The sequence below is a fragment of the Megachile rotundata genome, chromosome 1 (assembly GCF_050947335.1).
Source record: "Megachile rotundata isolate GNS110a chromosome 1, iyMegRotu1, whole genome shotgun sequence".
NCBI classification, from domain to species: Eukaryota; Metazoa; Arthropoda; class Insecta; order Hymenoptera; family Megachilidae; genus Megachile; species Megachile rotundata.
In genome coordinates this window covers 18,756,759-18,778,604 of record NC_134983.1, presented here as the reverse complement: position 1 = coordinate 18,778,604, position 21,846 = coordinate 18,756,759, and the positions used below count along the sequence as shown (strand labels likewise).

Genomic DNA, 21,846 nt, shown 5'->3' with positions numbered 1-21,846 from the left:
CTATATTGCCACTTGCCAAATTAATCTCGCGCTATATTGCCATGCGCCAAATTAACTATACGCTATATTGTCACACGCGAAATTCACAACGCGTTATATCATCACGCGCTATATTGCCATTTGCCAAATTCATCTCGCGCTATATTGCCATGCGCCAAATTAACATCACGCTATATCACTACGTGTTAAATTCAGCACGCGTTATATCGCCACGCAACAAATTGACCATACGTTATATAACTCCTCGCCAAGTTGATTACCCGTTATATCGCCGCCCGTCAAATTCATCAGACATTCTATCTGCGTCGCTCCGAATTTACCACGTCATAGCCAATGGTACATTCACCGTTGTATAACCAAAGATGATATCGCACGCGATATATCTGTGTAATAATATAAATTGAAAAGCTTGATAACAGCGAGCAATTGGCAACACGATCGAAACAACTCAATACCGCATCGAAAGTTTTCGCGTACACATAAGATAAACATAGATATTTAATTATGTTCGCAGGTGCAAACACGCGAGAGGAAAGCATAAAGTATCAACTTGTTCCGTGGTTCAATTATCAAGCTTGTTCGTTATCGATCTATGCAAATGCATCGATATCTGTAATCCCACATTTCCGGCCGGGAAACGCCAACGGACGCGTTGATAAACGCCCAGATACTTGAGTAACGCTAGCAGGGACCGCTATTGTTTATGCATTCCGATAATATCCGCTAACGGTTGTTCGGTTAAATTAAACCGCGATGAAATAACGTTGAAAATCTCGACGATAGATACTGCAGGCACGTTTCGAGCGTGAAAGAGCAGGTTAGATAAAAATCGAAGTTCAGAACCGAGAGATCTGCGAACCGCCGCCGGCAACGCAATTGTCCAAAAGCTTCGGTACGAATGATTCAATGGTCAAGGTTCACCTGTCGCAACCACTCACCGAACCTAATTTCTCCGTTTGCTAGCCAGCACTCGGTCAAGGATATTCGATATCACGCTTTCGCGAAATAAATTCAATGTTCGCGGAGAAAAAACCTTCGTCTATTAATATAGTCGGCACGTCAGTCGTTTAGATGGTTAGAACTCTGTCGGAATCGTCGAGATCGTTTCCAGATTAGTTCAATAGCGTGTTTCGGATGCGAGACACACATGGAATGTGATCTACACGCGTCTTGCATGTTTAATGAGTCACTGCGGTACTCTTGCGCAATACACGCCGCTCGAAACTATGCATACTCATCAATTGTTTCGTAAGCCATGTTGAAAAAAATAAAATATACCTTGCGGTATTTAAACGAGTGTTTCTTGCTTTTAAATATAACAAACATACAATGAAATGTGATACAAATGTTCTTCGCAATAATTGACCTGTTTCGAAAACGGTCAGTGATAGATGTTGGCATTTTATCAGAGATGTATCTTTCCGACATTTCTATCGACACATTGAAAAATTGCGACACAGATGCATATATCATACCGTATCAAGAATGAATGCTGCATCTGTTTCTGCAAATTGCTCTCCACTTTATACGCAACGGAGATCGTTGCTACTATGCATCGGCAACGTGCATACGATCTTCATCCTCGAGTACGCAGCAAGATTCGTTTATAGCCCGCAACATGTTGCAAACATTGAAAATAGATGCAATTGTGGAGTACAAGTTGTAACATCTTGATAAGACGATAATTTCCTCGAGCGCGGAGCTCGTTAAACCGCATCAGTTCCTGGTCGATCTTGGAAATAGTATTCTTGGTAACTGGTAGAGCAAGTATTACCCTTTGAAACACGCGTATGACTGGCCATGTTCGAGCAATGGCGTGCGGTGCACGTGCAGGCTGCATCTCCGGAAAGCTTTCCAACTCGTAAAGATGCGATACACACGCGGTCAAGTTCCCCGCGAGGACGCAAAATACTGTGAAATATGCAGAAGGATAAGACGCCTCCGAGGGAACTTATGCAGTCGCTTTACGCTTGTTCATCGATCCAAAAGACTCGTAGCCCGTCGGCGATTTAGGATCCGTGCAGGCTGATAACCTCGTGAACCTCGTAACCTCTCTTCTGGTGTCAGTTTGAGCAACAATGAACGTTGCTTTGAAGGAACACAATGGAGGGAATATAAAGAGCTCGACCGTAATAACGATACAATCGTGGAGGTGGTGCTTTGTACCGATATAAGTCGATGATGTATACGGTGACATTTGTTCGGTTTCATTTTGGGAATTTGAGGAGTTGGGGAGTTGGAAACGTGAGGATATAGGGATTTGGAGATTTGGGAATTTCGGGATTTGGGGATATGGGGATTTTGGAATTTGAGGATTTGGAGAATTTGGGAAATTTGGGGAATTTGAGGAGTTTGGGGAATTTGGGGAAATTGGGGAATTTGGGGGATTTGGGATTTGGGGAATTTGGGATTCGGGGAATTTGGGATTCGGGGAATTTGAGAATCGGGGAATTTGGGATTCGGGGAATTTGGGATTCGGGGAGTTTGGGATTCGGAGAATTTGGGATTCGGGGAGTTTGGGATTCGGAGAATTTGGGATTCGGGGAATTTGAGAATCGGGGAATTTGGGATTCGGGGAATTTGGGATTCGGGGAGTTTGGGATTCGGAGAATTTGGGATTCGGGGAGTTTGGGATTCGGAGAATTTGGGATTCGGGGAATTTGAGAATCGGGGAATTTGGGATTCGGGGAATTTGGAAATCAGGGAATTTGGGATTCGGGGAATTTAGGATTTGGGGAATTTGGGATTCGGGGAATTTGGAATTCGGGGGATTTGGAATTCGGGGAATTTGGGATTCGGAGCATTTGAGAATCGGGGAATTTGGGATTCGGGGAATTTGGGATTCGGGGAATTTGGGATTCGGGGAATTTGGAATTCGGGGGATTTGGGATTCGGCGCACTTGAGAATCGGGGAATTTGGAATTCGGGGAATTTGGGATTCGGGGATTTTGGGATTCGGGGAATTTGGGATTCGGGAAATTTGGGATTCGGGGAATTTGGGATTCGGGCAATTTGAGGAATTTGAGAATTTGGGAATTTGGGATCTAGCGTATTTGGCATTTTGGGAATTTGGGATGTGGGGAATTTGAAGAATTCAGTATCTGGGGAATTTGAGATTTGAGAATTTGAGAATTTGTGGAGGTAGGAATTGGAAATTGAGAATTTGAAGATTTAGAAATTCAGAAATTTAGTGATTTACAAATTTGAATATTCAGGGATCTAAAGATTTGAGTACTACTTAATAATTTAAGAACTAAAAAATTCATCATATAATTATAAAAATTTGAATATATAACAATTGAAAAATTTGAATTTATCAATTAAAGAATCTTCAAGTACGTGAATCTAAAAGTGATCAGAAACTATTAAAAAGGCTAATGACTGTAAATGAGGAGAACGTTTCCTAAACGCTCTAACGGGTCCGCGATAAATGCAAATTACCATGTTGCCTCGAATCACCGTTATTACGCTTAATCGTATTGCCTCGAAGACAACTGCAATCGTGGATGACGATTCGGTTACTGACACCAGATCGACCCGCGAAATAACCTCATTTAAACCTCCGAGTATACACCCTAATAAAAAGAAGATACATTTACTCCTGCGACAGGTCATCCCCAATTAAGGATTAATTTTCTCGTCGAATCGTATCAAGATCTGTCAAGCAAGGATCTATCAAAGATCTATGAAATCCAACAAGGAATGAATATTTACTCTTTATCCTATTTCCTCGTCGATTCACGACTACGAATCGCCTCGATCTACTCTTAAATGACCGTTATTACGATACGTTGATCACGTTACCTTGAAGATGGCCGATGCAGCAATCGGGCGGACACTTTCCATCCGCATGGCGATTTCTGCCACGAGCACAGCCGCAAAAACACCGTGCTTTGTGCCGGCCTTCCCCGCCCATAACCGCAGTCTAACCAAGGATACCGGTTTGTTACATTCGCTTCTTTTAGAACTCTCCACTGTCCGCCCGATATTTGATTACAAACATTTTCTATCGGCCATGATCGCCGAGTATTTCGAACGTTCGATCTTCTACGAGGTTTTATTACTGTTGACTTTGTACACCAGCTTGAAGTCGAATGGGTATTTGGAGCTTCTGCGAATGTGGAGGTAGATAGTTGAGATTTGAAAGTCGTTCCAAGTGATTGAACTATTGAAAATGGTACCAAATACAGACTATTCTTCTTTGCAAGGACGTTAATGGCGACCGAGTATGTTCAGTGATGGCTTACTGGAGTTGTCTCAGCATCGGCTATCATACAATAATAATACATAGGTTGTTGTTTAAGAAAAATGACCTAGAAACCTATATGCCAGGGGTGGCCAAGTTCCTTGATAGTCCAAGCCATTTTTCAAAGTTTGAAATGTTTCGCGAGCCGCAATTTTCGATGGCGCAGTTTTCGATAAGTCATATTATTCTTAACTTGGACCGAAATGAAATTTGTTACAACGTTACAATTAGTCTTTCATATTTGTCGTCAGTAATTTCAACGACATTTTGAAACACATATGGAACGATAATAATTTTTTAAAATATAATAGCACAAAAATGAAAAGGGAACTTAGGTACATTCATCGAGAGCCACAAATAATCCTTCAAAGAGCCGCATGTGGCTCGCGAGCCGCATGTGGCTCGCGAGCCGCAGGTTGGCCACCCCTGCTATATGCCTTCATCTAGGTAAAAATGTTTGTCATGAACCCCTTTATACTATGCAAGTTTTATGTATTATTACAGTTTTTTATATTATTGCAAGTGATGGCAAAATTTAACGTGGACTGTGATTGCACCATTCTGTATATCCTAAGTCTAGTGGGTGATCTTAAGGTGGTTAACAGCTGTTAAGGGTGGTTTACAGTACTCTAGTAAACGGTGCTATTAGCATTGCTAGTAGATAGTCGAATATTTGAATTGAGGGATTTGGGAATGGAGGAATTTGGAAGTGTAGATTTGGGAATGTAGGGATTCTAGGATGTAGGGATGTGGAGGTGTAGAAATTCGGGAATGTAGGGATTTAGGAATGCAGGGATTCGGGGATGTAAGGATTTGGAAGCGTGGGGATTCGGGGGTGTAGGGATTCGGGAATGTAGGAATTTGGGAATATAGGGACTCCGATGTGTAGAAATTCGAGAATGTAGGGATTCGGGGATGTAGGAATTTGGAAGCGTGGGGAATTGGGGGTGTAGAAATTCGAGAATGTAGGGATTTGGGAATGTGTGGATTCCAATGCGTAGAAATTCGAGAATGTAGGGATTCGGGAATGTAGAGATTCGGGGATGTAGGAATTTGGAAGCGTGGGAATTCAGGGGTGTTGAAATTCGGGAATGTAGGGATTTGGAAATGTAGAGACTCCAATGCGTAGAAATTCGAGAATGTAGGGATTCGGGAATGTAGAGATTCGGGGATGTAGAGATTCGGGGATGTAGGAATTTGGAAGCGTGGGAATTCAGGGGTGTTGAAATTCGGGAATGTAGGGATTTGGAAATGTAGAGACTCCAATGCGTAGAAATTCGAGAATGTAGGGATTCGGGAATGTAGAGATTCGGGAATGTAGAGATTCGGGGATGTAGGAATTTGGAAGCGTGGGGATTCAGGGGTGTTGAAATTCGGGAATGTAGGGATTTGGAAATGTAGAGACTCCAATGCGTAGAAATTCGAGAATGTAGGGATTCGGGAATGTAGAGATTCGGGGATGTAGGAATTTGGAAGCGTGGGGATTCAGGGGTGTTGAAATTCGGGAATGTAGGGATTTGGAAATGTAGAGACTCCAATGCGTAGAAATTCGAGAATGTAGGGATTCAGGAATGTAGAGATTCGGGGATGTAGGAATTTGGAAGCGTGGGAATTTGGGGGTGTTGAAATTCGAGAATGTAAGGATTTGTAAGTATAGAAATTTGGAAACGTAGGGATTCGGAGATGTAGTAACTCGAGAATAGAGAAATTCAGAAATATTATGATTTAGGAATATTACCTCCCTGGGTCAGCCCCTTCACACGGCAACATGTGGCTGCAACAAACTTGAAATGATATGAAAATAAATATAGAAATAAAATACCAAAAATATCAGTAAATTTGCTCTTAATTTCGAGCGCAGAAGCAGCCAAGAAAACCGCAGTCTCCAAAAGATCTTTCGTTTTTACCGCATTTCACTTGACGGTTACTTTTTCGTCGAATATCCCGGATTAAATTGGTGTTTTGAAACCGACGCAAGAAAGCGAGGCAAACGCAACAAGTAAACGGAATTATTTGAAATTTTTATCGGCTCGCTGAACATGCTACGGAATTCAAAGTCACTTAACATAATTGCCGGCAAATTTCTTTGTCAAACACACATTTTCCAAGGATATTAATCAGCGGTTCACCCCGTGGTTCTTAATTGAAGCGTCGTTTACCTCGCGATCGAGAACGCGGCCGAACGTTCCATCAAGCTCGTCTAATCTAATCGTTACGCGTACACAAAACAGGAAGAAAACGAACGACGGTTTCGATGTTGCTTGGCTTGAATCGGATATTAATTAGGAAAAAGGAAGCTATCGTGATTGGCTATTAAACGATCGATGTATTACTACATCGACCTAGCTACTCGATAAAGCTTATGGTATGTTCACAGGGTGGTCTAAAGATCATTCTTCATTATTTTTAATTATTTCATTTTTATACTGGGAGGTAATTTAAAATAAAATAGGAAGTAGTAAATTTATTCAACTTTAATTACTCAATAAAGAAACAATCAGATGGTCATTTTAATATAACCACTTAATTGTTATATTATCATAAAAAAATTTCAAAAGTACTACCAAAAAGATGATGATAAAAAATGCATTTATTTTACTGCTCAATAAAGAAACAATCAGTCGGTCATTTTAATCCATAAAATAATTTCAAAAGTACTACAAAAAAGATGATGATAAAAAATGCATTTATTTTACTGCTCAATAAAGAAACAATCAGTCGGTCATTTTAATTCATAAAAAAATTTCAAAAGTACTACAAAAAAGACGATGAAAAATGCATTTATTTTACTTCTCAATAAAAAAGCAATCAGTTGATACTTTTAATTTAACCACTTTATTATTATAGTTTCAATAAAACGTGTCAAAACTGCTATAAAAAAAATGATAATAAAAAATGCATTAAATATTCAGAATGTCGATATTATATCAAAACGTACTGACCTAATGCAATAATAATTTGCTGCAATTAAAAGTTTCTTGAAAGTATCTGAAAGTTCAATGAAACAACAAGGCAGACAGTTCGACGCCAATGTGGAGTAACCGGGCACCCGGTTACACCCAGTTAGGTCCGTCGCCTCGTTCCCCGCGAACGTTGGTGCCGCGATATTAGCATATAAATTATGTTATCGTGATTTATGTGCGCGTGCCCACACACGCGTCGAGGGGCTACCGATTAAAATTCGCGACGACCAGATCCCACTGCCGTCCACCGGGAATGTGTTGGATTCCGTATTTTACAAATGCACTTTGAATTTTATAAATCTTGATTATGCAAATTATGAATCTGGACTTCGAATTGAAGTGTATTTAAAATTCGAGTAAGGTTGATCACAGTTGAAGTGCGTCACGTGTCGCACTCGTCAAAGTATGGCAAGGGTTAAACGTTTACACTGTCTCGCAAAGGCGCTTGTTCATGATCGCGCTCGGCTGCAAGCCATCACTCTCGCTTCCGGGCGCGCGTGGTCTTCGCGCTATGGTTGGTCCGTGTTTTTCCTTAATAATTCGGAAACGACGCTGCAGACTTTATTTTTGCAAAGGGAAATTTTGTTCAGAATGACGTGTTTTACCACCATTGCTGGTTACAGTAGTTGGGATATATCTTGTATATAAATATATTACTATATTTACTGCACTATTGCAGTATTTAAGATTTACTGTACTATCATAGTATATAAGACTTATCTACATACTATGACACTATTTATTAAGATGTATTTACTGTACCTCATTTGAGTCAACAGTCCTTCGAATTTGATCAACTGCAACCTAACTAAATTTCAACTCATGTGAACTGATTATTCGAGTAATCAAAGCTTTCGAATCTCCCATATCCAATATTATTACAAGCAATTTCATAAATCACCGGCACGAGACTAATCTCTAATACACCACTATTTAAATTAACTCTGGAAGTAAAAAGTTGGACAAGTTTATAATTGCGCGATTTATGGCGGACGACTATACCAAATTAGTGTTGCTAACGAGCACGTCGAGGGAAATCTATCGGTTCGTAAACGAGCCAGTTTCGCTGGAATCGGTTGCGTCACGGAACGATTTAAAATCGGAAAGAAACGATCGACAGGGTATACGAAATCGAAATCAAGGAAATCCACTCTTGTCTGGGAAATGGAAAGTCCACGGAAAAATTCTGGAAGCATTTGTTAGAAAGAGTCTCACACTAAGTTTCAACCCTCTATTTCATCCATGGAGGTAGTAAAAGAAAAAAACCGAAATTCCAGTTTTTGGCCCATTTTGCCTATTTAATTTCGTAAAAAAATTCTGAAAAAATTCTGAGACATTGTGGTCTTCATAGCGCATATTATAGAATTTTTACAGATTTTTTAATCGCAAATTGTGGTTGTAAAAAATCCTGTAAAACAGTATAGTAGTATAATAAAATAGTAAAGTGACATTATACTAAAAGAGTGATGTAATGGAACAATTGAGCAGTACTGCAGTTACAGTAAAACAAATAAAGTACTATTTACCATGAAATAGCAAAACATGTAGCAATAAAGTATAAAAGTAATAAAACAGTAAAATAGTGGAATTGCAGAAACGTACAATGAAATATTTCTAAAGCTGCAGAATTAGTAATTTACATTTCTGCCAGCGATCGTGCAAGTACAGAGCTCGTACGTGACGCAGTTAGTCATCAGGTTAATCAATTGTCCAGGCTTTTCTATTATCCGTCTGAAAAGTCCCCGAGGAGTAGAAATAATATTCGCGGTGTCAACGAAGTACGAAGGCAACGTTTCCTCGAGGTTCGTTTGTACAGCTCCTCGGAGTGGTCGCGTCGCGTTCATAAGCAAATCCTCTGTCCGAGTACTCTAAAAGGATAAGCATGCTCGCGAGAGCATGGCTAGCATATTGCATAATAATTAGTGGGCAGCCAACGACCGTATACCCTGTAGAGCGAATTGCCGCAAGTTCATTGCCGGCAAGGAAATAGCGATATGAACGTAACGTGCACCGGGAACACCGAGCCGATTAGCAACGCTATTGCCGACCAGGCCTTTCTCTCTCTCTGTGTTACGAATCGTTTCGTACTTTCTGTTTCGCTGTCTCTTTCCCTCAGCGTCGCTTTCTTCCTTTTTCTCGCTGCCGCGCCGGTGTTATCGTAAGTAATGCTTGCCCGTGAAGAACGACGATCGAGTTTACGTACTGTTTACACGCTCCCCGACCGCTTTCTTTATGCACCAATCTGCGGACAGCCTTTTTTCACGCCGACGGTTTATGCGACGGCTCTTGAATTCCTTTCCGCGTTGCAGTCGTCAAGTACCCTCTGATGCTCAATGAAAGTTCCAACAATAACCACATAGCAAGTGGCTATCACATTATAGTCGTAACATACAACGAAGCGTTCCTCTCAAAATTCGGTGAAAGGCTAATTGAAGACGATATTTCACGTTTTATCGGAACGTTACTTAACGCGATGATTTAACGAAATTATCCGTGTCAAGGCGTCGCCAAGGATAACCGAGGATCTCGTAATTCTTTCCGAATGTACCAGCGATCGATTTCAGAGTAATCGTTGATTTCGGCGAGTGAAACTTTTTTGATTACGTGAATGATGCCATTTCTCGATACGTAACAAGGAACACTTGGACCACGATATTTTGCGGGTTCCTTCTTTTCCTGAACTCTTTCTTTCGAGATCTCTTCCTATCCGCGGCGAAACCTCATTTTTCTTGCTTGGCTGCACAGGCTCGCCGAAAGAAAGCGATTTCTTTTGCCGCCGTATCATTTTTACGTTACATTGTCGCAACCGTGAAGTCGTTGCTTCCTACGACCGTGGAATTTCATCGATTTGTCTCGACGTCAAAAGTTACTACGCTTTCTCGACTTACTTTCTCAAAGGGCTTTTTGACTAATCTTGGAAGTGGTTCACTGCTTTCATAGATGTAGGCTTACTGAATGTAATTTTGGTCAGGAGTATTACTTGATGTTATGAGCCGAGGGGTTAAATGAACAAATTGTATTTGGGTTGAATTCCAGGTAATAAAAATTGAGTTGTCTTAAGAGATTTTGTAATAGAAAATGGCTTTGTAATTTTGTGACGGGATAAATGTAGTACTACGCGTGTGCAGATGCGAGAGCGATATCTTCGAGCCTAGCAAAGGCATTTGTTCATGATCGCGCTCAGCTGTAGGTTCGAAGCCATCACTCTCCCGTGTTTTTCCTTAATAATTCAAAAACGAAGCTTCAAACCCCATTTTTGCAAAGGGAAATCTTATTCAGAATCACGTTAGCTACCTCCCATTCCAGGGAGGTAGTTGTGCTACACTTCATTAATTGTGAGACAACTTGTATATATGAGGATGTATGATTAAAGCTTCGATTGTTAGTCGACTTGCAAAAGAACATGTAGCTTGAGTAATGGGTACATGAAGTTAGATAGGTTGAAGTTCACTGAAAAGTTTACTGTTTGTAGGAGGAAGATTCTCATATTATTTAGGTATATTGTTTAAGTACCAGTGCAGATTCCTATACTATTATCAATGAGTCATACCACATTTGTCAATATATAATACAACTTTCTTAATTCTAAAATATTTTCAGTACGTAACCTTAAACCTTTCGACTCACCATCGTTCACTACTTACAACTTTAGATAACAGGTTGCATTATCCGCGAAAAGATTAGCCTGTAACTCCTCTCGGAACAGGTTAATTTGCACCGTAACGTCGGGCGTATGAAGTATATACCGATCGCGCGGCAAGATCCGAACTAAAAGAGGAAAATAAACGCGAATAAGGGACGGAATAAAGTAATTCCCTGTCACCGAACTTTTATTTCCCGACGTCCGGTTTGGCAAGGTATCGCAGTTATCGGGACGATATCGCGTGTACACTGTATACATCGCGGAAACGGAAAATATTCTCCCCGAGGGCTCTCGGAAATCGAACGAGCCTCTGAACACACGCGAGTACACAGGAAAGCAGTTATCCTTTATATCGTATCGGGACTTTAAAATATGGTGGAGTTCTTTGCCCTAGCCGTGTTGGTTCGAAGTGTACGGGTCCTTTCGAAGGGAGTTTCGCGTTGCTCGACTGTGTAGATATAAAACGATGCATGGTAGTGTGGTAGTATAGTAGTATGGTAGTATAGTGGTATAATGGCATAGTAGTATAGTAGCATAGTAGTATAGCAGTATAGCAGTATAGCAGTATAGTAGTATAGTAGTATAGTAGTATAGTAGTATAGTAGTATAGTAGTATAGTAGTATAATAGTATAATAGTATAGTAATGTAGTAGTGCAGTAGTATAGTAGTATAGTAGTATAGTAGTACAATAGTTTAGAAGTATAGAAGTATAGTAGTATAGTAGTATAGTAGTATAGTAGTATAGTAGTATAGTAGTATAGTAGTATAGTAGTATAGTAGTATAGTAGTATAATAGTATAGTAGTATAGTAGTATAATAGTACAGTAGTATAGTAATGTAGTAGTGCAGTAGTATAGTAGTATAGTAGTATAGTAGTATAGTAGTATAATAGTATAGTAGTATAATAGTACAGTAGTATAGTAATGTAGTAGTGCAGTAGTATAGTAGTATAGTAGTATAGTAGTATAGTAGTATAATAGTATAGTAGTATAATAGTACAGTAGTATAGTAATGTAGTAGTGCAATAGTATAGTAGTATAGTAGTATAATAGTATAGAAATATAGTAGTATAGTAGCATAGTAGTATAATAGTATAGTAGTACAGTACCATAGTAGCATAGTAGTATGGTAGTATAGTAGTACTTTGTTACAGTATTATAATGGCCTAATAATATAGTGATATAATAGTACAGCAGTATAATAGTACAATAGTACATTAACACAGTAATAAAATAGTTGGCTAGAATGTACCATAGTATAACAGTACAACAATAAAATACTAGAATACTGCCATTGTAGTATAATAAAAATAACGAATTTCTAGTTAAATTAAAAATGTAATTATTTCATGTTTGCCCAACAAATGGATTAAAATAAAAGAAGTTTGTATATCAAGCTCGATTTGGCCCTGTCAAAAAATGGCGTCACGCCACTAGAGCGTAAGTGCCATTACGGTCGATACACGGTGGAATTATCCGCAAACGTTTCGGGGAGGAGCTCGTTGAACGCTTTCAATCGGAATACGGAGTGAAAAATATCCTGTCAGGTGCAGCGTGCCAACCCAGTCGAGGGTCCTCCAGTCGTGCTCCGTTCAATGTGCAAATAAAGAACGAGGGTGCAAAAGAAAAAGAAAAGGGTCGCCCGTTTTGTCAGTGTTCCGTTCCAAATTGGTCGAGAGATCGATAGCGCCGAATGTCACGAGCGTGATTAAAGTCGAACAATTTTTAAGAACGAAAACAAAGCGAAACAAAACGTAGCGAATGGGTTACGGACGGGAATCGAAGCAGAGGTAAAACTGCGTGTTAAACACGGGTTGTATAATGGGCAACGGTAATCAAATTAGAGCGGGTAATGTTTGAAACGAGATACAATGTCTGGTCGCTACAAATCTTCCAATAACATCAATACTTGTATGGCGGAAGTAAAAGGAAAATAACGAGATAAGCCACAACAGGAATGTTTCTATTTATTCCAACCTGTATGCTTGAAAAACAGACATCGACGTCGCTATCTTGATCGCGACTCCGAGAAAAACATCTTGTATGATCACTACTCAATTCTGAAACGAGTCCTTCTCATAATACGTTGCATAAGAAAATGTCAACTTTCTAGCGTATTATGTAAATCCTGTCAAAATAAGTTTGGGACCTTTGATAGCTATATTGCTTTGTATCGCAACATGTTGCATTACCTCTCATTATATTGCTTATGGTACGCGTTATATCACCACTAGTTCTATTCACCACGCGTTATGTCACTGCACATTTTATTACCATGCGTTATATTGCCATGCGTGATATTCTCTATGCATACTCGCTTATAATGCAACGAGTCATATATTGTCGCGCTATATCGCCACATGTGATGTTTGTCACGCGTGGTAATTTCTCACACGTTGTATCGCCATGTGTGATTGTTCCACTCGTTATATTGCCATCTGCGATATATATACCACGCGTTATATCACCACATGATATTTTCAATGATTTTTGTTTACCACGCATTATATTGCCATGTGTGATATTTTCCACGCATTATATCACCATGTGTGGTATTTTCCACGCATTATATCGCCATGTGTGATATTTTCCACGCATTATATCGCCATGTGTGATATTTTCCACGCATTATATCGCCATGTGTGATATCTTTCACGCATTATATCGCCATGTGTGGTATTTTCCACGCATTATATCGCCACGTATGATATTTTCCACGCATTATACCGCCTTGTGTAATATTTTCCACGCATTATATCGGCATGTGTGATATCTTCCACGCATTATATCGCCATGTGTGATATCTTCCACGCATTATATCGCCATGCATGATATTTTCCACGCATTATATCGCCACGTGTGATATTTTCCACGCATTATATCGCCACGTGTGATATTTTCCACGCATTATATTGCCATGTGTGGTATCTTCCACGCATTATATCGCCACGTGTGATATTTTCCACGCATTATATCGCCACGTGTGATATTTTCCACGCATTATATCGCCACGTGTGATATCTTCCACGCATTATATCGCCATGCATGATATTTTCCACGCATTATATCGCCACGTGTGATATTTGCAACGACTTATACTTGCTATGCGTTATCATCACATGTAATATTTGTTACACACTATATCACCACGCCCGATATTTTCCATGCATTAAATCCATCACAAATTATATTGCCACGCTTTATATTCTCTATTGTACTTCCTCACACATTATAATTGCCACGAGTTAAATAGTTACTTCCTGTATTATATGCTACATATCAACACGCGTTACATCGTCACTTACAAACACCGATTTCGATAAATTTTCAAAGTCATTAAATCTTCCGTCGACATGAAAAACATTTTGATTTATAACACCGAGACTCATGGCTTTATCTCGAGTGGAGTTACGAAAGGGAGGAGAACCGTGTGTTCGACGCACACAAAGGTCACAATGAATCACGATAGCTTCATGAATCGACCAATCGATTCGAACACTTCTAATTTCATGGTTTACCGTGAAGCAGAGGCAACGAAGAACGTCATGATGAAAAGAAAAGGGGGTAGAAAAGGGCGACGTTCGGTGAAAATCCTACGGGGACGTTCGTTTATGAGCACTGTCTGGCTTATTCGACCCCCATCATGGCTTACCCCCGTATAACTACCCGGGGATCGAGCACTACGAGGGTGGCACAGTTTCGCTGCGAGTTACGAGAAGGGTGAGCAACACCCCTGGCAGTAAACACTTAACGGCACGACCGTATTTTACCGAACGAATCCTGAGATTCTATCTTCCGTACGATCGTCGTCCTCGTAATGGAAGATATATCGCTGTTACGACATTGCGGACTATTTGTGGGACTTGTTCCTTTTCCGTATGTTGCGTAACAATATGTCGACATTCCGATGTATATCCCTGATTGATCCCTCTTTATCTTATCTTTAATCTGTTTCTAGCCATCAATTTTAGATAGAATTGACTAGCCAGTCATTTTACGATATATGCTAATCCATTGTATCAAATATTTATTGACTTCTTGTGTAACAGTGGTTTTACAATAGCTATGTAAAGTAGCTTACTTACATTCATTTGAAATTGAAAATGACGACTGCATGCATTGCTATAATACGAACTGGTAGACTTGTGCTTTCACATAAATAATTAATTGAAGGTGATGTTATTTATTTAAGATTACTGTGTGAGTACATTTATTTAAGATTACTGTGTGAAGACATTTGTTTAAAATTATTGTGTGAATATATTTATTTAAGATTACTGTGTGAATACATTTATTTAAGATTACTGTGTGAATACATTTATCTAAGATTACTGTGTGAATACATTTATTTAACATTAATATATGAATACATTTATTTAAGATTACTGATATTTAACATTAATGCTTGAATTTTTATTTGAGATCATTTCAGAATAATATTCTCAACTTGAATTTTATATTGTACAATTTATGAGCTTCGGAACCAGATTTCGAAACAGACATATTTCTTCAGGGCAGGTTCAGAAAGATCCTTTGTTCCGAAGGATTAATTAGAACCCTGTCTGTTAATAAAGTGATCAGAGTACTAATTTTCGTAAATGTTGCAGGGCTTTTTGGAGGCAAACTCCAAATGCTGGTGGAACGCAGCCTTGGTGGACGCAACCCGGCAATTAAGGTACAAGGGTCACGTAGCACCTGGCGTGTTGATGGTCGGTGGACCACCCTGTGCCCTCGAGGTCTTGAGGGCAGCCTGGGCTCGAAATGTCCTGCGACCACCAGCCGATCATGCGATCACCTGTCTTGGTAAGTTACTTATCTCCAACTTACGAACCAGTACAAGACTTGAATATTAAAAACGAATTTTTGGACATGAAGATCATATGTGAGCAATGATAATACAGCACTAAAAATAGCTAGATGGTTCTGAGTTATAAACATGTACATTCTTTAAAATTCATCGTTAATTGATTGTTTAACTATCATCAAGGTTTTGAAAGAAATTCAATGACGATTGGCAAAAATAATAATTATTGACATGATGATTAATGAACGAACTTATGATAATTATTGATAGGATGATTATCAAAGATCAAAGAAACTTATGATAATTATTAACAGGATGGTTAGGTTAAGACTTATGATAATTTTCCACAGAATGATTATCAGACAAAATTTATAATAATTATCGACACCATGATTACCAATCAAATTTATAATAATTATTAACGCTATAATAAATAATGAAAATAATGAAAAAAAAAAAATGAGAAAAAAGCAGTGACCGTCTGTAGCAAGTAGAAAATGAACAAAAGGAAGATGTTGTAATCCCAGCTATTTCAGAGAAATTGACGATAATGCAAATTAAACGTGGCGTTAAGTCCTCGCGTGGATAAATGTTCGCAACCGAACGTTTAAATCGAGAAGCTCTCGTATCTGCAGCTTTATCTTTACGCAACCACCGTTCATGGTTTTATCAGCGTTTACTTCGCCACGTTCCTTGTAAGAACTATTCGAGTTACAACCGGAAGGGTTATCCAGTGTTTTCATGGCGTTTCTTGGGATGAAAATTGACTGGGGGGTTAACCTATCAACTTGTTAACTTGGTGTGTCACCTTGTTAACTTGTCAACTAGTTAACTTATCGACCTGTCAACTTGTTGACTTATCATCTGATCAAGTTGTTAATGTATAAACATGTCGACTTATCAACCTGCCAACTGGTCAGCTTATAAACTTGATGCCTTGTTAATTTGTCACTTATTAATTTGTCAACTTGCTGGCCTATTAAATTGATAAATTGTCAACTTGTTCACTTATTGACGTTTCAACTTGTTCACTTAATACTTTGTTAACTTGTGATCTCCTTCACTTGTTAACCTATTAGTCCATTAATTAATTCATTCATCAACTTCTTAACGTGTCGACATGCTAACTTGTTGTCTCCCTAACTTGTTCATCTACTAATATGTTAACATATCAATTTAGAAATTCAAACACCTTGAAACTTTCAACCACATCACTCAGCAGTACAATAACACATTCAGCGACACAAGTTGTGACAAAAATACCCAAAAATCGCCTAGAAATACAAAATCCTCCAACCCGAAACTCGTTCGTATTCAAAGGAAGTCCACGTTCCACTCGACCGCACGTTGCGCGATATTTTTAGCTGTCGTCATTCTACCTGTCTCTACGAAAGGCCAGGCGAAATTTTCTTATAACGACATCGCATAATAACAACACGTCGATCGCTGTGTCGTGTCGTGTCGTGTTTTGCGCCTTTTATTCGTCAACCCGTTCCCTCGGGCCCGTTTTCCACCTTCTTTTTTCATTCCTCGCCACCTTTGCCATTTTTGTGCATCGCGTTCCCGCGTCTATATACACCTACGCACTACTACTTCGCATACCAAGCGTATGCTAATGCGTGTAAGTTCCAACAGGCATTGGCGTAACGACACAATTAACCCTCGTATTACCGACGACCTATACGGGTCAACTTTAATCCAACTTTTATTATATTAACGTTATTACTATAATTTTATGAAATACTGTACGGTAATATCTTCTGTTTATTGGAAATTTATGGGTATGGGTACATATGTGTGTAATTATAGATGTTTGAAGGTGGTTTGTATGAAATAATATCGCGTTGGTTATGTGGAGGGTGAGGTGGAACAATTTGGGCGGTTTTGGATCGATTCGGGTAGTTTCGGATCAGTTCGGATGGGTTTGAAGCAATTTTGGGTGGTTTCGGATCACTTTGGATGGTTTCGGATCAGTTCGGATGGGTTTAAAGCAATTTTGGGTGGTTTCGGATCTCTTCGGGTGGTTTCGGATCAGTTCGGATGGGTTTGGATCAATTTTGGGTGGTTTCGGATCTCTTCGGATGGTTTCGGATCAGTTCGAATGGTTTCGGATCAATTCGGATGGGTTTGAATCAATTTGGGTGGTTTCGGATCTCTTCGGGTGGTTTCGGATCAATTCGGATGGGTTTCGGATCACTTCGAGTGGTTTCGGATCAGTTCGGAGGGGTTTGTACCAATTCGAGCGGATTCGGATCAATTCGGATGGTTTCGGAACAATTCGGATGGGTTACAATCACTTCAAGTGCATTCGGATCAATTCGGGTGGATTCGGAATTAATTGCGATGAGTTCGGATCAATTCGAAAATTTTTAGACGAGATTTAATGGACTCGGATTAATTCGACCAAGTTCGGATCGACTCGGACCCGTACCAATCACTTCAGATGGTTATGGATCCATTCGGCTGGGTTCGGATCAGTTCGGGTGCGCACCGATCACTTCAAGTCGGTTCGAATCAATTCGGCTAGCTTCGGATCAGCTCCAATAGGCTCACAGATCAATTCGGGTGCATTCGTATCAATTCGGATCAGGTCGTATCAGGTCATAGACAGATAGACTTTTAACACTTCAAATTCCTACATTTCCTGCTTTATAAATTTAAGACTTTAATATAAGAATATTCTGATAGTACAATAAAATGTCACTCTTTCATAGCTAACCTTGAAAACAGTTATCAAAACACCGTATAAAATTCAGTATTCTGTTTCCATCTGGAATGAAATTCAAGCCTGTCGTAACGGTCGCAACTAACTCGCAAAGTCATCGAATTCTTTGATTTATTCCGTCACGTTGGAAATTTAAGAATATGAAAATATGAGCACTCGAAGATTCTAAGATTTTAAGAATCAGAAATCAGTGAAATCTAGAAACTTAAAAAAAAATGACAAAATTGAAAATATCAAACTAACTAAATTATATATTTTTTTAATCTTGTCCCATATGAAAAACTTGCTCACTGAAAAAATGAGAAAATATAACAGCTTTTGGTAGAGCTTGTACACCAACCGCAGGGCACCGTAAACTGTAAAGCCGTCCCTGCACTTGCACGCGCCTATGCGTCGCTGCGATTCGCTTCCTCTGTTCTCTGCTGGCGTTTCCATGTAAAAAAACGTAACAACGATAGCCTGGTACGTTCTACATCGTTTATCTGTTAGGATTATAGAGCATCCTCGGTATCCGGGGACCGCTTTCCTTATACGATCCCTTTTCTTCTTTCTTCACCGTGCTCTTCCTTTCTCTCGCTCTCCTTCCTCATTTCCCTCGTTTCTCACATTTTTCTTTCCTTTTTTCATTCTTCTCGGACCAACTACACGCTTGTATACACCTACACGCGAACTATCTCGCGTATCGGGCTTATGCTAATGTATATGCATTCCAACATGCCCGGACACGGGCATATAATTAATGATAGCTTGTTCTCGCGGGGACTTCTTTCCACGGACGGCTTTAGAAAATTATTCGTACATTGTTCGCGGCCTGGTTCGTTACACCACCCCGATCCTGCCCCCCGTCGAATATTATCAACGATCGGGCCCCTAATACGAGCGTCATTCCGTTCACCGACCAACGCAGGCTTGAAATTGATCGCGTGTCGCGGCTCAACTTGCTCGACCATGTAATAAGCTTATAGCACCGATCCTTCTACACCCTCGGATCTCAACGTACCTTTTTTGCGGACCGTATTTTTTGTTGGTGTCTCCTGGATCCTAATCTGACGTCTATTGCAAAATTTTAGTTATGAAACGTCCTGTAGCAATGCATGTTATTTTATTTATAGGCATTGGTTTATTCTCTGATCTCACTGTAGCTTTTTCTGTGGACAGTATTTTACACCAGTCTCTCCTGGATTCTAATCTGATAGGCTACTGCAAAATTTTAGTTATGAAACGTCCTGTAGCAATGCATGTTATTTTATTTATAGAGGCATTGGTTTATTCTCTGATCTCACTGTAGCTTTTTCTGTGGACAGTATTTTACACCAGTCTCTCCTGGATTCTAATCTGATAGGCTACTGCAAAATTTTAGTTATGAAACGTCCTGTAGCAATGCATGTTATTTTATTTATAGAGGCATTGGTTTATTCTCTGATCTCACTGTAGCTTTTTCTGTGGACAGTATTTTACACCAGTCTCTCCTGGATTCTAATCTGAGAGGCTATTGCAAAATTTTAGTTATGAAACGTCCTGTAGCAATGCATATTATTTTATTTATAGGCATTGGTTTATTCTCTGATCTCACTGTAGCTTTTTCTGTGGACAGTATTTTACACCAGTCTCTCCTGGATTCTAATCTGAGAGGCTATTGTAAAATTTTAGTTATGAAACGTCCTGTAGCAATGCATGTTATTTTATTTATAGGCATTGGTTTATTCTCTGATCTCACTGTAGCTTTTTCTGTGGACATATTTTACACCAGTCTCTCCTGGATTCTAATCTGAGAGGCTATTGCAAAATTTTAGTTATGAAACGTCCTGTAGCAGTACATGTTATTTTATTTATAGAGGCATTGGTTTATTCTCTGATCTCACTGTAGCTTTTTCTGTGGACAGTATTTTATACCAGTCTCTCCTGGATTCTAATCTGAGAGGCTATTGCAAAATTTTAGTTATGAAACGTCCTGTAGCAATGCATGTTATTTTGTTTATAGAGGCATTGGTTTATTCTCTGATCTCACTGTAGCTTTTTCTGTGATTTGGATATTAGAGAATCTGAAAAATTAGAGAATTTGGGGATTAGAGAATCTGGAGAGCTAAGGAACTTGGGAGTTAGAGAATCTGGGAAGTTAGGGAATTTGAAGAACTCAAATTCCAGAACTGAAGAAAGGTGCAAGTGAAGTGCAAGGTTCCCAAGTTTGTAACTAGAGAATTTGGAAATGTTGAAACGATCAAAACTACAGTAATTCATTCCCTAATCCTAAAACTACTCATCCAAAGACTAGTAATAAACGGTAGATAACTTATCGATCCCAAAGCGTTCACGCATCTCCCTCAGAGAAACTCGTCTATCCGCGGTTAAACTTATCCCAGATAAACCGGCAACCGTATTCTCTCGAAGATAAGCTGCGAGAGATAAGCTAACTTCGCGATTTAAACACTCCCCTGCTGCCGTTGGCACGGATCTCCTCGAAGGCGGGAACTTCACGCCATGCCTCATTTGCATCACCATCGTTGCCTCTTTAATGATCCACGATAAAGTCGTCGCACTGAATGCTTCATTTTTTACCCTCTTTTTTTCACCCTGATTGCTTTCCTCGATAGTCTTCGCGAAGTATTTGAATCGACGTATTGAACGACTGAAACCTTCGCTGTCTGTTAGGCATCAAATTCAAATATTTCAAGAGTACAATGGGAAGATCTATATTAATCGCTTCGTCTACAAATTTCTTGGTAGGTGCATCTGTCAAGGCTGCCTAAGTATTGGTACAGCTAAGCATAATTAAGGTAATTCAATTGATTTCACGTCAATGTGAAATGTTAAGTATATTTTGGATTTAGCGACCTTCATACAATTTTTGATACAATTATGATTTTACAATTTCCCCAATACAAATTTTCACATCCATAGATTTTCCAATATCCCAAATTTCTCATATTTCCCAAAATCCTCTAATTCCCCAAATTTTCAAATTTACCATTTAAACACTCCAATTCAAAAATATCCAAATCTTCAAATTTCCCAAATTCTCCAACTCTTAAAAACCCCAAATTCCCGAAACCTTGCAAACTCCCAAGTTCTCCAATTTCCTAAGTTCCCCACAGATCTCATTCAACCACCTCCCAAAGTTCCGAAAGTACAAAAATACCCAAACGTCTAAAATTGATAAAAATTGTAATTCGAAAGGTAGCAGCCTCCGAGCACCGAGACACTTGTCGCCAAGCTGAACCGGGCCTAAACGGCCTTTGCGGAGGTTGGCAGAAACTTGTAAAGCTAGCAGGTAGAAAAGAAGTTAGCCTTGCTAGGTTGATTGCGTGCGTGGTTGAACGAACCGATCCGACTCGCTTTCAACAGTCTGACAGCCGCTGTGACGTATTCTTCGTGATTTTGATCCTCAACTATACCTAACGTCACTAGCGTTCATCTTAGTTTTACCGATTAATTACATCGTTTAGTACATTTATTACATTTATTACA

General features: G+C 39.4%; 1 protein-coding gene across 2 annotated transcripts in view; it reads left to right on the top strand.

The window, feature by feature from the left end:
* Nucleotides 1-21,846, top strand: part of knockout (Stork-head domain-containing protein knockout) — a 163,808-nt gene that overhangs the window by 87,128 nt on the left and 54,834 nt on the right. For both annotated transcript variants that reach the window (XM_003704094.3, XM_012287141.2), the window contains exon 4: nt 15,460-15,655. In XM_003704094.3, coding sequence (XP_003704142.1) covers nt 15,460-15,655 — 196 coding nt within the window. The remainder of the gene's footprint in view (nt 1-15,459; nt 15,656-21,846) is intronic.